The sequence below is a fragment of the Phallusia mammillata genome, chromosome 2 (genome assembly GCF_965637545.1).
Source record: "Phallusia mammillata chromosome 2, kaPhaMamm4.hap1.1, whole genome shotgun sequence".
In the NCBI taxonomy this organism is placed as follows: domain Eukaryota; kingdom Metazoa; phylum Chordata; class Ascidiacea; order Phlebobranchia; family Ascidiidae; genus Phallusia; species Phallusia mammillata.
Window position 1 is genome coordinate 15,625,690 of NC_137253.1, and position 16,706 is coordinate 15,642,395.

Sequence of the window (16,706 nt, forward strand, 5' to 3'; positions counted from 1 at the left end):
GCACAAATACTGTAGCTCCAATTTAATGAACATTTCTGCATTTTGTAGACAACAAACATGAGTAGGTGAAAATTATTTCCCACACACTCAGTTAAAACAATGTTCGCCTATAAAGCTTCAATTTCGCTACTCATCATTCTTTTTCACTTTGCTCCTTCTTTTCCTTGGAACTTATCTGACATAACTTATAATAGAATCACCCACTTAAGGGACTTTTCACAGATTGATTTAGAAAAAATCGGAGGCTGCTTTTCTCGTTTTGCTTGGGATGTTAAGTAGGTTGTCAGTAATGCTTCTGCCAGGGGTAGGATTCTAAAAACATTTACATACAGATTAAAACATTGTGCACTTTTATTTTCCACATTTTAAAGTGACTAGCCCCAACCAAAATTGAATCTTAAAACATTTAATAGCAAACTTACAAGTGACAAACACTACCTTGGGTGTTTTCCTGGAATTCGGAGTTGGAGTCTTGGCAATTGGAGTTTCACTTCCTCTTGTTCTTCGTTGAGAAGGAGTTGGTGTATAACTTGCCTTAAGTGCCCTGTCACTGCCTAAAATATGAAAGTAAGTTAGATGAAACATACCTCCAAATATACTAACAACAGCTAACAATCAAAACACACCAAGGTTGAATTTTTTGTTAACCAATCTTCTGGCTGCAGGTGAAAGAGTATTTAAACGCTCTGCACTCATGATTGATCCTGTTTTTGGTGTACCAAGAACACTGGCTTTCATTTGCTTCAAGGCAGCATCCTTCTTTGCCCTTGAAATAGTATTTTTTATCAATTTTCTTGTAAATGTCGATTTGAAAACACCACTCGTTAGGTTATAAAACATAACTGTTAACCTTACTTAGTAATCACAAACCCCTTAGGTTATCTCTAATGTGTTTGGATTTATTTTGTACATTTTTTTCAGAGTTTTTTGACAAAAACAAATTCAGTATTTGTTGCTGTGTTTACGTTGGAAAGGACAAAAAGTTATACGCAGGTTGTTGAAAAATGACTAGTTAGTATATACATGTATGGTGTACCGTTTTTTTTTCGTATGTTGATCAACCATCTTGTAAGTTAATTTATCCCTTTCACTATCTTCAGGAAATCGGAATGATGGACCAGGTGTAAAGTTACCATCAGCTCTTGCTGGGGTGCTTTCAATTTCACCCCATGTCATAAGAGGAGACTCATTTACTCCTAAACATAAAAATACCCAAATTAGCACTAGTAAATAAACAAACTTTTATCTAGTTCAGGATATTAAAGTTAATGAGTTTTAATCCATGTTCGTACCACATAAAATGATTTTTTACACATCAATTACCTGGCATAGGTGATGGTGTAGCCACAAAGCCAAATCCTGCAACCCTTGGAGATTCCTGAGGTATAAGGGATTTTCCATCATGACCCACTTTCTCTCCTGATAAAAGTTTGCTTTCGGAAGCTGCGAGGGCTATCTTTGCATGACAATTGGAATTTTTGAAAGGATCATTAGCAAATCTAGTATTTTTGTGTTCAATAACTCTTGGCTTTTTGAAAATGGCAGTATCATTGGGATTGTCAATTCCTACAAGAAAAATATTTTTTATTAGTGTATTGATCCTATTAAGCATGACATAATCATACTACCTTCAGGATAATACATTAGGGCATTTTTGTTGGTGTATTTCCACATGTGAATAGGTTTTGTTTTACCTTCCCCACCAAGTGAATCACCATTCTGCAAAACAGTATTAAGATGAGTTTAAAAAGAACAAATACAATTCATCAAGTCCAATGTTTCTGTGCAAAGACAAAAAATATACAACACACCATCATCAATATGACTATCACACACGGAATTTATTTATTGTTTATCAATGCCATGTCCAATTTTCGTAAATGGAAAGCATAAATCTGTCCCTAGACCAGGGATTGGAAATCCCTTGAACACATGCCAGGGTTAGCACTCAGGGTCGTTTATATGGCCCGCCAAACGATTTGCATGTTTATATTGAAGTATTAATTTTAACTGTTTTCAGTTGTTTATGTTTCAATAGTCTTGTAATCCAGCCTATATGCACGAATTTGTCTGCCTTCTGCTATTATTGATATCAGCTGGTATAAACCACTATTACTCAAAAAAATTACCTTTGCCACATGGAAACTAGAAGGGTGGCTTAGCACATATTGCCCTTGCATATACACTATAACCTATTTTAAAACATTGATATATTTCCTATGCTTATTTTATATTGGGTCCCATACCATCCACTATCTTTTATAACCTTAGTTGTTTCTGCAAGCAGAAGCTCATGGGTCCCCACACATGCAAAGTTGTAGATAATGCATTTCAAGAGATAACCATGTGAAAGTTTGGTGTTGTAAGGTAAACGCAGTGATCGGCACTGGGCTTAAATAATAATACTATGTAAAAACATAACATTTGAGTATGTTTAATAAACTTTGCAAAATTTCATATAATTAGAATGTTTTTTAAAAGTTCATTTATTTTAGGGGGCTAGTTGAGTAAATGTTGGGGCTAAAGGTAAAACACATCAACTGAAACCTACAAATAGCATAGTCCACATACTACCCCAAATTTTATCCAATCCCGACACTGTTTAAAAAACTGACCCATTGTAGGGGACTAGTGGGGTAACTAATGGGGTCAGACACTCAAACTAAAAAAATATGAAATCTCAATGACTCAATCAATAGTACTGCAAAATTCCAGCCCAATCCGCCAATGTTTAAAATTTTGACCACTAGAGGTGTTTTGAGCGACAACCGTTAATGTTTCAGATGTCATAGGGCTGTTAACAACCCCCTAACTAACGTTCACCAAGCAATCCACAAAGTCATAAAAGAGTAACATACAACTGCTTGCCCTTGTAACACTATTGAGCAACAGAAATCTTTCGTTTGTGGTGCCCAGTAACATACAAATACGTTTTACACTTTAGGGGCTTGTGGGGTAAATGATGGGGCTACATGGTTGAACACACCAATCGACATCTATAAATGGTCTACAAGCTATCCAAATTTCAGCCAATTCTGACACTGTTTAAAAACTCACCCATTTTAGGGGGCTAGCGGGGTAAATACTGGGGTTATCAACAAAAACGAAGTGGGAAGCACATCTACATAACTACATCTACCATCTGTGTAAATTTCATCCAAATCCATCAAGGATTTGATAGAAAAACGAGTCTGACAAACTTCGGGGGAAAATACCCATTTTAGGGGGCTAGCGGGGTAAATACTGGGGTTATCAACAAAAACAAAGTGGGATGCACATCTACATAACTACATCTACCATCTGTGTAAATTTCAGCCAAATCCATCAAACATTTGATGGAAAAACGAGTCGGAAAAACTTTGGGGAAAAAATACCCATTTTAGGGGGCTAGTGGGGTAAATACTGGGGTTATCAACAAAAACAAAGTGGGATGCACATCTACATAACTACATCTACCATCTGTGTAAATTTCATGCAAATCCATCAAGGATTTGATGGAAAAACGAGTCGGACAAACTTTGGGGAGAAGAAAAAAGAAGAAAACAAAAGAAAAAAAAACAAAAAAACAAAAAACAATTTGAGTAAAATCAATATGTGTCCCCTTCAGGGAAGGGGACCCATAATAACAAGTAAATTGGCATGTGTCGCTAAAAAGGTTGCCAACCCTTGCCCTAGACCAGGGGTCCGCAAATAGTGGGTCGCAACCCAAATTTGGGTCGCAAGACCTTCCAGTCTGGGTCGCGAAATATTTTAAATTTCCCATGAATATAAGCATCGCATCTATAGTATTAATGAAATTAACTTTTTTCGACCTCCTAATTATTGTAGCATTGTTACATAAGACAACGTAACTGTTGCATACAACAAAGTAACAAGTTTTGTAACAATGTAACAAGTTAAGCGCACCTGTACAAGCAGTCATGCGCTTTCTGCACTATTTTATATTAAAACTAAGTACAGATCAAAACCAGATGCTTGGGTCGCGAGAATTTAGAGCAATTTTTTTAGGGTCGCACCAAAAAGTATTTGCGGACCCCTGCCCTAGACTATGAATTCTGATTTTCAGGTGACAAGAAATTCTTTGGTGGGAAATGCCCCACCTGATTAACCAAACATACTTTTGTACCACAAAATACACACATCAGTTATTTATATCTTTATCAATGATTGCGCATTGCTGACCTTATCAGGTACATCAGTAATTGCAAGAGTCTCAGAGGAGCTTCCTTCAAGTTGCAAAATTTTTTCGCTAACAACAGCATGATTTTTTTCAGCTTCATACAACCAACTATGCTTCTCACGCCTTGCCTGCTCAGCTCTGAGATGAACAAAACAGTCATTTTTTATAAAAAGTACAAAAACTATGTTTATACTTTTCCATAATGCCCTCAAAAGACTCATTGTCTTCGCTCGTATATTTAGACAAAAATTTGTCCAATCCAACTTCATTGTCCTTCTTTTCAGCAGGTTTGTCAGATGCTGAAACTGATGAGCTTTCATGATCTCTAAAATAGCGGTATCTTTTTTTTTTGGTTTTGGATTCATTTGAAAAACAGTCAAAAGGACACACTTACCCAGTAAAACTATCAGCTGGTTCAGCATTAACTTGTTCTTTATTTCGTTTGGTAGAAGAGGAGGACCGCTTGTCCCCAGCCAAAGGTGTTTCAAAAGTAGCAGGTGAGGGAAGAGGTGTGTTGCCTAGAAAACAAACTGCATATAGATTCACAAGGTTCACATAATAATATAATATATGTGACAGTTTTCTGTAAAGGAGAACTTGGAATGATATTATATAACAACCAGCCTGCAATACAACAGAGATTGTCGAAACGTCTGAACGATGTATTCTATATACACCAGTACTCTGGCAGTAATGTTTATGATCAAATTACTTTTCAAGTCCGTGTATAGTGTTCCTAAGTATATTGGTTTTAGTTTAGAAAGATGGTGTTTACATTTTTTATAACGAGGCATTTGACTGGCAAAATATGAGCTAATAATTAAAAACAACAACAAACCTATAAATGATGCAGGAGTGCTTCCCCTTTGGACAGCTGCATATTTCAAGGCTATTTGTCTCATTTTCTCAAAATCTTTTCTTTCCTCTGCATCCAGATATTCCTTTTGGTCTTTCAGGTGGTCATGGTCAGGAAAGAAATCTCGAACAATGATCTTTTCTACATTCTAGTAAACAGTTTTATTTGCAATAGTCAACAAATCTCTATCTGATAAATAGGTTTAGTTTTATACAGGATGTTTGAATTGGAAAAATTGAATTGAAAAAGAACGGTACTAATTATACCTCAGTGTAGCTCTCTTCGTCCAGCACTTCCTTCGGGACTTTTCTTTTCATGGAAACATGACCTTCTATGCTTGTCACCGCCAGTGCCAATTTTTCTCTAGTTTCCACTTTTTTCATAATGACGACTGTCACAATCTTGATGTTTTAAAACAACTTCTTGAGATAGTATTGGGTTTTGTACCACACCAATACGGAATAAATTCACAGTTTACACTTAACAGTTGCAGTTTGTCGCAGAAACGCCAGAAACATTTGTTGTTGAGTTTATTTCTGTAGTTACTCGTGCGTGACTAAAACTTTGAGGTTAAGAGAAACATAGAAATTTGCTCACATAGTCCAGTTTAAAGTGAATTTACTATTGGGCCACTTTTTTAATTATGGGCAGCCAAAAATTATAGAGGACCTAAATAATTTGTTATCCACTACCGTTTTGGGCTGGCATGTTTTACCCGTGATTTTCTAAAACTAGGTTCGGCTTTCAAACAATTTATATACTGTATTCCTTTGATAAAATCAATTTAGTCACGATGACGTCGATGAGATACTAAACTACACGAAATAAAGTTGCTCAATATACATCATTTTTTGTGTGTTTATGGTTGTGACACTGGAATCTATCAAGTTTATGACAAAATGTTTGCAAGTGTTTAAATTGTTCGAATCAAAGTAGCCTAATGTCTAGACCAAAATGTAATTTAGGGATTGTTTATTAACGTAGCAGATAAAACTGTTGAATCAGCGGAGCCTCAAAGTTATCACCTCGACCGCGGATCGATGTGTCACTAAATGTTTTTCACCGGTTCAAAGTAAACGCCTTACTGTTGAGGACCCACCCTCCATTTTGCGACCGAGAATAATTTGAGATAACAATTAACACTCGCAATCGAATCTCTTGGCTCGTGCGTATCCCACTCCAATTGCTTGTTACCCTTTGTTGTGTGATGTTTTGTTAACATAGCAAGACAAGTCTGTCACTACGCTGGCTCTCATCTCACCGACGCTATACTTCCTGCCATGTCGCCATTTGCCCTCAATTGTTTAAAACATAACGATATTTCTGGAGCTCGCCCGTCCTAAATTGTTTTCTTAAACTGGACACCAATTTCCACAGGGTATCGTTGGCAGTTGACGTCAAAGAGTTCCTGTCGAGCAAGTCCCCGCACAAAACAACAGAGATAAACAGCATTCCACTCGTTTGTCCCGTCACAAAGTGTCTAATGCACTCAACGCTACCAGAAATAGTCGTGATCTGTTTAAAATTACAAACGAACAATACAGTACGTGTGTTTGGAAATCTCTTTGTTTTCATTACGTAAATATAAAACTTTTTTCCAAAAGAATGTACGACATGTAGTAAATCTTGCACAATAAAACCTGGCGAATCGCAGCAGTGTATATTCGCCGCTGAGTAGAAATCACTGTTGACAATGCAGAAAAACTACAAGTAGTCCATGAAATATATTAGGTTGTGAAAAACGTCACTGTTGCTTGGCCATCATGCGTGTAACGAACTCTTCATAGTTTACTTGTCCGTCTCCGTCCACTTCTGAATTCCGGATCATTTCATCTACTTCCTCTTCAGTGAGGACTTCGCCAATCGTAGTCATCACCTGTCGGAGTTCGGCCGCTGCAATAAAGCCATTTGCCTCCTTGTCAAAGACACGAAATGCTTCCCGAATATCGTCTTCAGTAAAGATTGGTTCCTTGCTTCTCTTTGCCATGACGTTGAGAAAATCAGCAATGTCAATCCAACCCATTCCTTCAGCGTCTGCTTCTTCGATTATGGCTGCAAGGTCCGCTTCGGATGGATAGAATCCAAGGGAACGAATTACAGTACCAATGTCCTTGTTTAAAACTGGTCCATCCTCTTCTTTAGCGTACGCCTTATATGCACTTTTAAATTCAGCTATTTGCTCTTCAGTTAACTGATCTGCCATGTTTATTTGCTGCAGTTTGTCGGCACTTCTAACAGTATACAATCTATAATAATGAAATATGTAACAAACTGTAAATACCAAGCGAATAGTTTGAATCGAACTGGCACTGCTGCGCTGGTTAACTCACACTGCTGACATAATGTAAATTCCCCACACGAACGATGTACCGCGTTTTACGATCTCGTCGTCAACCAAAGTAAACACACAGCACGTTTCACTTCAATTCATCATAGTACAAACCGCTATTGACGTATCCGAGTAATCATTTCTATACCTCTTCAAATATAACTTGCCACCTAAGAATTGAAGGACATATTGGCAAAACTTAAGCCAGTAATTTGACCTTCGGTAACTTGATCCAATTCGAAGCCACACCGTGCGGCTGAGGTATGAGCGAACGATTCGAAACTAGATATAAGTTAGGAACATACATTATCGGACCAGCATACGCCCGTTGTTTTGAATGGTAACCGAAGGGGCATTGTGCTCAGCTGGGCCGAACATGTCGTGTCGCGAGCTACAAAGCTCTCCTGGCGTAACGAGAAAAAAACTAGGCCCTCTAAAATAGCGGCAAAACAAACAGGGCTTGTTGTGGCACCACATTAACAACTGATAAAATTTCTCCAGTACCCTGTCGACACCAACACATTACTGCGGTCTTTGAACAACGATTTAGAAGGGCAAGTTTAATTCCATGCATCAGATTCCGTAATCTGTACTAAAAATGACGCGGCGGCTTTTTGAAAGGAAATCCAAGATGAAGGCAAGGAATGGAGAAGTTGCGTCCTAATATGGCGACCATCTCGCTGTTATTCAATCACAACCAGATTGGGATCTGAATCACTTACATCATCGAAACGGCAACGGGCGAAATGGTTACTCAGAGGAAAAGTAATCTGTCAAACTTGGATGGCCCATGTCGGAGCAGAAGGTTTGAAGCTTTTGTTACATCGGTCTTCTAAAGAACACACGGTTTCTCTGACAGGAGTGGAATTTCATCAAAACAATGCTGAGGAATTCATTTAGTGGAGCAAGAGGTCCAGTGGTAACCGTCGTAAGCTAGTATTAGACACGGGTTCGAGTTGGTGACGTGAGTACCTAATTTTGCGCCACAGCAGCTTGGGATAAAATGCATGAGAACAAAATGTGAGACCATAATTTTATTTATGGCATAACGCAACAGGTGCTCAAGCTGCAGTATTTCGAATCGTGGGTTACGCAAGGTCTAATTGGTTAGTCAGTTACGTTAATTGGCAGGTAAGCTTGCGTGAGCACATGCAGCCAGCCCCGGAAATAAGCGACGTGCCATTTTTTCTCATCTCAGCCGCTCTCGCGCGCTCCTCAGCTTCAGACATCGGCAATGCTGAAACATATAGCCCCGAGTATTTTTTCTTCCTCGAGCGACGGTTTTTAAAGAATTTCGCTCAGCGTTTCGGTCAAACCTCTGCGGGCGCCTGGCAACGCGGAAGCCCAGAAACTTATGTCGGCATCAATTTCTTTTTGGAAGTTATGAGATAAAAACATGAAAGATTTTTACAAATATGCACTTTTTCAGGAAAGCACCCACAAATATAAAGCGTAAAAAAGAATAGGGTATTAATTTAGCGTTTGTGTGCGATGACAAGAAGACTGTTTTGGGATTAGTACAAGACCAGAAAGAAGGAATTTCGCTGAATTCGGAACATCGCCTAAACGGTTTTAGAATCCGATCGACAAAACGAAGAGCTTCAAAAATGCGACTTTGCTCCAGACAGAACGTGTGTTTGACACTGATTTTGATTCTTCTCTTGGTCGACCTTGTCGCGTCCTATCCTCGCCGCAAGAATCGGTCACGAATGAACAGAAAACACCGACCGAGAAAAAACACACATACGATACCGACAATGAAAATGCCCTTCAAGACTGTATACACTGATCATATAAGTGACTTTGAAGTTGGGGCCGAAGATTTAAGAAAGATTTTAAACCACAGGTATCAACAAGACCTAGGACATTTGCAGGGAACAGTTCGGGAGAGACGTTTATACTGCCCCATCGGCAAAGGTTATCATTTGGAGATCCGCCGAAACGGGGACATCCGTGCTCGACACAAGGAGACCGCGGACAGTAAGTAAATTAAAAAAGTAACTGCAACTTTTTGCGGGCATGTAGAGTTAAAAGTAATGAAAACCTTAGCGGCTGTGTGGACAGTTGCGGGGGCGCAGCCAGCGCACCTGGGTGAACGGAGTTACCCCCATTACAAGCGTAAAAGCGTTACGTTGGATACGCTTCGTTAGCTTGGTTGCTAAGCGCGCGTGTTACCGCTTTGGTTTTGGCTCGTGGCGGAAGCGACCACATAAACACGGAATTTCCGATTAGTGTGATCAGCATGGCGCCCGGCGCTGTCCTGGGGCTATTTTAGCTCAGGCAGTTTCCGGCAAATGCGACAGGGCTAAACACACGGGGAAAACGGTACATCATGTACGATGAAAATATATTTGTGGGATGCGTTTAAAAGTAAAATTGTTGACTGTTGATAAAGGTCTCTTCCTTTATTTGCAAAATCCGGTTTATTGTTGACGTAATCGTTGTCGGCAAATTGGCAACAAACCACAATAAATCGGAACCATCCATAAATCCGTAAACATTGTGGGATCGACAGCGTTTACAGTAATTCTGCTTGTTGGAGATTATGTACGAAAAATTAATTAGCGCCAGCCGCGACGGTTCATGTAACGCGAGAAACGCGATCCCCAGGTAAAATACTAAGCACAGGCGACATTGTTTGTGGTCGGCAGCTTCACACAATAAAGTCGCAGATCTGACACCCGGATACATTATCTTTGTCGAACAGCGGACAATAATGGGATATCGACGTATTCCTTTCCATGACAAACTTCATAATTATGTGTAGAACACGTGACGTTATACGAAGCATAGAAATCGTCGTGCCGCAAATTAGGGCGAATTGACCAGGTGGCGACTAACGTCGTTTTGCGTTGTGAAGTTAAAAACGCAATGTAACAAGTCCAGCCTAAAAAGCAGGGACGCCACCTGCTAACACCTGTTTTGGCAAAGGCCACCTTGTACGTCAAACTCTGCTTTGAAGTGCGCCGCGATCTAACTTAGTCGTGTGCGTTCGAGCGTGACACATTACAACGATATGTCGCGAACAAATTACTGTGGGGCTGAAAAATAGCGTTAATGTTTTGTCAGGCGCAAACAAAAACATGTGGCGTGTTCGAGAACTAGCTTCTGCGCCCGCGCCAAAATGGCGACGCCCAAAGTTGGCGAGCGGAAACCCTAAATCAAACGAAAGGCTGCGAAACAATCGGAAATATGCAACGCGACACTTCATAAAGGACTCCACCGAAACAAAGCAGTACAGCGGTGGTGCGATGTTCGGAGTTTGCTTTTCACCTGTTGCCCGTTTGCTAAACAATACGAACACAACCCGTTTCAATTAGTGGATATCTTGCGTTATGACATAACTGTGGGTGTCGTCAGTGATATTGGTTTCCATGGCAGCGAATTTGTTTGATGACGTCAGCAGGCACCGTTTCTCCGCATCTCAACTGAAGGGAAGTTTGTTAGTTACACTAAGAAACATATTCTGTTACCTATGAGTCTGGTCACCAGCGAGTCAGAATCCGGATTCCCTGATGACACCTTTGCGCTCCATTCGTGTGACGCTACGCAATGTGTCGACAATGAAACAAAAAAATACAGACATCTAGCTAATCTTGTTGGCGCACAATGGTCGTGGAACCTCCGCGACACTTGTTGGTCAATTTTGTTAGTGACTGCCACAAAGCATTGCCTGACTCGCGTTCACCTGACTGTCTTTAGAAGTGACGCACATCGTTTGCTGGGCTGAGATTTCGGCGACGATTTGCCGTGTGTTTTTCAAACTAGACGCGCTAAGAATTTTTTGATGTTGCACCTATGCCATAAACCGATTTTTGTCGCGAGTCCAAAGAAAGGGGAAAGTTTACACGAGGACGCTTTGTGCGGCGACAGACAATGCCCCGAGAAAGTATTCAAATCGATAAACTTTGACAGTTGCTGAACGGCACAACCAACATTGGCTGCTAAATTTAGCAGCTTTAAACCCATGTTGACGTGTGGTATTTAATGTATCATGTATTAGGTTATGATACAATTCGGATGCGTAAACATTTGTGACTGTCTCTATGGCGTTTAGTTAACGCAATCCAGCGTACAAGCGTGCTTGGGTACACTGCTAAAGCCGCATAAAGGAGGGCACGGGCGGTAGTTGATGGGCCAACAAGCCACGACAATCATTGGCCTCTAATTCGCGCGATAGTTTTCCAACGACCCGGCCTTGTTACAATCAGCTGCGACTTTGATACTTCCTAAAACAAGCGAAGCGGATGGTGGGGCGTTAAGCTAACGACAAACAGAAACGCGATACCGGTAAGGGCCAACACCGCTCTCTCGCTGATGCTATGTGTCGTTAAAATACATGCAACGTCGTCACCAAAACCCACTGCACGAGCCAAAGAATCGATTTACAATCAAGATTAAGTTGTCTTCCGCTTTGTCAAGCGAACTTGATACACTGTACCCTTGTCATCAAAGTCGGTTAAGTTTTGTTGCGCATTCGCGGTAAAAGAAAGCAAAATTCCTGCGAAATTCCAGCGCATTGAAACAATGTCAGTAAACTAATATCTTTCTTTTTTCAGGCGTGATGAAGATTTCTAGCGTCGACATCAGTGTTGTATCGATTCAAAGCGTCGCCCACAAACTGTACTTGTGCATGAACCGGGACGGAAAGCTCTTCACCAGCGTAAGTTCACCAACATTAAAGTTTTCTTGGTATCGCGAGACCACCTTTTAGTAAAGTTAGGTTTCTGGCATCAGAAAACAATTAGCCAACCGCAAACCCTTTGCAGCGGCGCGGCTTTGGCGGTAAATCGAGCCAGCGGCAATACTAGGGCAAAGTCGGCGCCCGCGAACCAGCGCGACCCGAAAACGGCCAACTGCGTCGCGGGTCGGCAACGACAAGAAAGTAGAAACGTCACGCACCGTCACCAGCACCGACAAATATAGGAAATAGCTCGTTCGTTGGCCAAGATCAATCGGCACAAGCAAAGTGTATTAATCCCCGGCTCTTGTGTGGTCTCAAATACGATACACGGCGCGTGCCACTAATAGGTTATGTGTACTAATCTTTTTTAAACTGTAAGTGCGATTCTGTTTCTTTATGTGACTTTTTACCCAAAACTAACGTTACAAAAACTATTAAAATAAAAAGCTAAATGTTTGCTTTGAAGTTTGAAACAAATCATGAGCTACATTACCGGACAAATCCGGTTAACCTAATCATCGGAACATTCACAGCCATCTTTGGACCGTGACAGGCGCATGGCACGCTTCTCACATTAAACTTAATTACGCGATGAATGGATCTTGAAACGCTCATACCACGTATTTAATGACCGATATATATTTCTAAAGCGAAAGATATTTTTAAAAACAAAGCCAATGTGTCGGACACAAAACTGTGTTTAGTTTCCGATTCCCAAAGTAGCATTCACGTGTTTTCCGACGTCGGCTTTCAAACAACATCGTCGTCAGTACAACCGCGCCGTTGTCACATTTCTTGCTCCGTATCGCAAACAATAAAATGCAGATTGCACTAAAGTTTACACTTCGAGGTAATCGTCCCTTAAAAGGCAATCCGGGAAAATCTATGGCAGCTAATAACTAAAAAACAAAGCACGGTGACCATGTTCCCTCTGTTGCCAAAACAGTAGCGGGAAATCCGATACCGAAATGGGCGAAACCTGTTTCGGAACGCCTTCGAAGATCGGGAAAATAGAGAATTCTCTCTCAAGTAAATACCTCGTGACGGCGGCAATGTTCAAACGCCAAAACTTACACAACATATTATTTTTGACGACAGTTCTGTAAATATTACTAAAAAAATCTTTGGAGCTTGATAAAATTTAAGGTTTTTCAAGCTACAAAGATTTGTACATTTGATAGAGGGGTGATTTGCGAAGACGAATTTTGATCGTTAAAGTGCTTGCGACGGATCAAATTGGCGTTGCGTTTCAAAGGCAGGTTTTTCAACTGACACGCAGCCTCCCAATACACTCGCGACAATAATTCGATGACACAAAATATCTTATTTCTGTCACAACATTCTACCTGGGGGTAAAACTCGTGTAGCTCCGCATGCGGAGCAGGATGTTTATCGTGTAGTTGTCGTGTGCCTGGGCCAATGAGCCAACAAGAAAACACGAGAAACGCACGACCACCTTGGACAAAGTAGCCGGACACAACGACACGTTTTTGTCCGCGTAATGGTCGTTTGTTTTCAATTTTCACTCCTCGGTATGGTTTTAACCCCAGGCGTCATTCACTATTCAAAACATAAAATTATGAAAGAAATGAGCATGTTTTCCCAGATTATTGACTTGAGGCATTACCGCAACGTTCAACACCAAGGTCGACAACGAAAGATAAACCCGAAAACATTACCAATAGATAATGGTTACCATGTAAAGTTTCGAAATATTACGATTTTATAAACTCATCGGTTTTAATCGCCGCATGAATGTATCAATCGTCACCTCAATGTTTACTGTTATGCAGCTGGCCATACTCCTCTAACCAATTCTGCGTCATTAATCAGTACGATCAAGTTTGTGCGACGTCCTTTACCAAACAGCGCAGTTATTGTTCGTCGTTGGATTTGCTGCATTTCAGCGGCTCTTGCGCAATTCTAGTATACGCGGATGACACATTAAGCCGAGTTTGTTTCATCCGACTTTTGAACTGCTTGTAGCGTCCACACAATACATGGCTGTGGAAACAAATGACGTTCGCTCGCCAACGACGGTTTTTCACGCCATAGAGTCGCAGAATAGCAAAAGTTTTCCCACTTCAAGCCGCCATCGCGCAGCGAATAATAAACGGACCCCATATGGAGATTTTGTCACCAATTGTGTGACAAATTCCCCAACGATGATGTAACTTATTTTAACTTTTTTGGACGCAAATATAAGTACGTTGAAATCAGTCAAGTACACAAAACTGAATAAGCAAGTTGTTACCAAAAATGTTGACAAAAAAGCAAAATGCGCCCTGGCTACTTGCAGTTTCCACATTCGATAATTTAAGTGCCTAATCCGAAATGCCAACTAAAAGTGCACGCGAGAATTAAAAGCGTTGACAGAAATGGTAACCCGATTGTAAACTGACCTTACACTGAACAACTATCCTTAGTCCTTTATTTAGTTTGACATACCAAATCCTAAACTGTAATTTGCTTCAAATAGCTGCCTGACTTGAATCTTTGAAAGCCAAATCGTGACAAGCCACCAAAATTGAGATTATGACCTAATAAGCCTTCCTATTGAGTCAGATAACAATGGGTGCACACTTTGCGCCAAAAGCTAAACTAGTGTTTCATTTGCCATTCGATGGTACTTGAAAACGGAGAAAGGCCTGACGTCAAGTAATATTGCGTGTTCATGCCGGGAGTTGGGGCAATCGTGCAATATCACAAAGCGGCGAGCTGTGAATAAAAATAGAATTATGCCATAAAAAACATAAATGTACACAGTGAGCAATTTGTCACAATTAACTTCCGTGGTTTCGGGTTTTTATAGTATTGTTTGTATCCAATTTTAAATTGGAACAAGTTGGTTGTGGTTAGCACTGTATTTGCACGCGCGGCCCTACACATGTCGCCAGACAACTTAAACAAACGCCGACTTTTTGTTTTCACGTGCCGGTCACTTGAAACCAAAACCTTGTGAATGCTGTGGTAGACAGAACAACCGTTAGCAAGAGCCGGCCGAATGTCTGCCAGCTTTCACATGGCTTTGTCCGCAGATAGCGGACTTTTAGTGCGAGTTTGTGCAGCTGGGTTTCGACTTTCGTGGGAATATTTAGTTAACAGGGCTTGTTTTTATTTTTCAGCGTTCCTACCTTGTGGAATGTGCGTTCCGCGTGAATCTGGAAGAGAACCGGTACAGTTCGTACGCGTCAAACATGTACAGCGATCATCGGAGGCGAAGGGGTTTCTTTCTGGCCCTGACTAAAAAGGGGCGACCAAAGCGGGGACGCAAGACGTCCTGGAGAAAGAAGAACGCCCAATGGTTGCCTCGACGGATAGACAATCGGTGATAGCGGGTTAGCTAACCAGAAGGCAAATATAAACTTCGGTTATGCGGTCCTTGTACCGATCCCCTTGGAAGTTCAGAGTTGGCGTCAAAAGTGACGTGGAGCGAATTGACTTAAAACCATGCCGCGGGAAAAAGGCACGAAAAACATATCTCATAACAAAAAGTATCATCAAAAACGCGCAAAAATACTAAGAAAGGAATTTCTATGTCAAATACTTTTTTATTTACCGCAACCGACTTTAAGTTTTGTGTCAAATAATGCGATGAGCACTGCCCTTTGTCCGTGTCCGTGTAATTAATATTTTCATGACAAGCATATTGTCCCGATGAATTGTTTTGGAGTGTTTGGGTCATGACACAAAAAGCTGCTGTTGTGCAACACTTTCTGAACTCTTCGTCGGTAGGTTGGGTGGGTAGACACACATACTATTTTTTGTTGACCTCTTCTTTATTTCTCAAACGAAAACTTTTTGTTATCTTATACACTGTGCCGTCTTTTTTCTTTTATATTTTCCTTTATAAAATGTCGTTTAAATGATATTGAAATGACAAAAATATTTTCCTACACCGATTTTCAAAAATAAGGCAACGATTTTTTAAGGTTGTGTAGCAGCAGACTAAGAACTTTACCAGCGAATCATTGCCGTCTCGTTTATTTATTGTTTCTTCACCCGAATTTTATTGTTCTCGAGAAGATGTGGCGTACTATTTATATACGTGTAGATTTCCTTTATTTATCTGAATATTGTTACCTATGTGTGCCAACGTGTGTGAGTAATTCGTTCCAAGTTGTCTTCACTTCTATGATACGCCAGTGGTCTTCAATGTGCTTTGTGAATGTTTTTGAAATCATTTTTTGATTTCCTTGGCCAATTAAGTGAACTGTATTGCAAGCATCATGCCATTTTGCACAATAAAATAAAGCGCGAAAATTATTTTCATGTGCTATGTTTAATAAGGACACGAAAGTCCAGTTCCCATGAAGTTTTGAATGAAGCGGAAATCCATATAGTTCAGAAGTATATGAGAGCAACAAATGTTTTCTAGCTAGACGCGCACATATGGACAGAAAGGCATCAAAGCGACAGGAAATAGCGCCAAGCGATTTTCGTAACTTTACGACACCGATGTCGGCGTCTTAAAACGGCCGTACAGAGTAAGTAAATTAGTTAATTGTACACAAAGGAAATGGAGCGTATTTTTTAACGCCAAAAATGTTTTTACAGTAAGTGTGTAATGTGTGAAACTGGCGATATGACGGAAAGAAGTTACATTTAAAAATGTAGAATTCTTGATATCTGATAAAATAGTTGGAATTCAGGTTAG

General features: G+C 40.4%; 3 protein-coding genes across 3 annotated transcripts; 1 reads left to right on the forward strand and 2 right to left on the reverse strand.

The window, feature by feature from the left end:
• Positions 1 to 7: 7 nt before the first annotated feature.
• LOC145213517 (splicing factor ESS-2 homolog) lies at positions 8 to 5,601 on the reverse strand. The gene is made up of 11 exons (XM_080081824.1): positions 5,303 to 5,601; positions 5,019 to 5,184; positions 4,575 to 4,698; positions 4,374 to 4,505; positions 4,183 to 4,318; positions 1,629 to 1,719; positions 1,324 to 1,566; positions 1,037 to 1,196; positions 627 to 766; positions 439 to 554; positions 8 to 312 (listed from the first exon to the last, which is right to left on the reverse strand). The coding sequence occupies exons 1-11, from the start codon at positions 5,417 to 5,419 to the stop codon at positions 229 to 231; spliced, it is 1,509 nt and encodes a 502-aa protein (XP_079937950.1). The 5' UTR covers positions 5,420 to 5,601; the 3' UTR covers positions 8 to 228.
• Positions 5,602 to 6,584: 983 nt separating this feature from the next.
• LOC145214130 (calmodulin-like) lies at positions 6,585 to 7,912 on the reverse strand. Its single transcript, XM_080082596.1, has 2 exons — positions 7,367 to 7,912; positions 6,585 to 7,282 (listed from the first exon to the last, which is right to left on the reverse strand). Exons 1-2 carry the CDS (start codon positions 7,375 to 7,377, stop codon positions 6,781 to 6,783), a joined length of 513 nt encoding a protein of 170 aa, XP_079938722.1. The 5' UTR covers positions 7,378 to 7,912; the 3' UTR covers positions 6,585 to 6,780.
• Positions 7,913 to 8,643: 731 nt separating this feature from the next.
• Positions 8,644 to 16,315, forward strand: LOC145214129 (fibroblast growth factor 9-like). Its single transcript, XM_080082595.1, has 3 exons — positions 8,644 to 9,345; positions 11,925 to 12,028; positions 15,175 to 16,315. The coding sequence occupies exons 1-3, from the start codon at positions 8,973 to 8,975 to the stop codon at positions 15,379 to 15,381; spliced, it is 684 nt and encodes a 227-aa protein (XP_079938721.1). The 5' UTR covers positions 8,644 to 8,972; the 3' UTR covers positions 15,382 to 16,315.
• Positions 16,316 to 16,706: the final 391 nt, after the last annotated feature.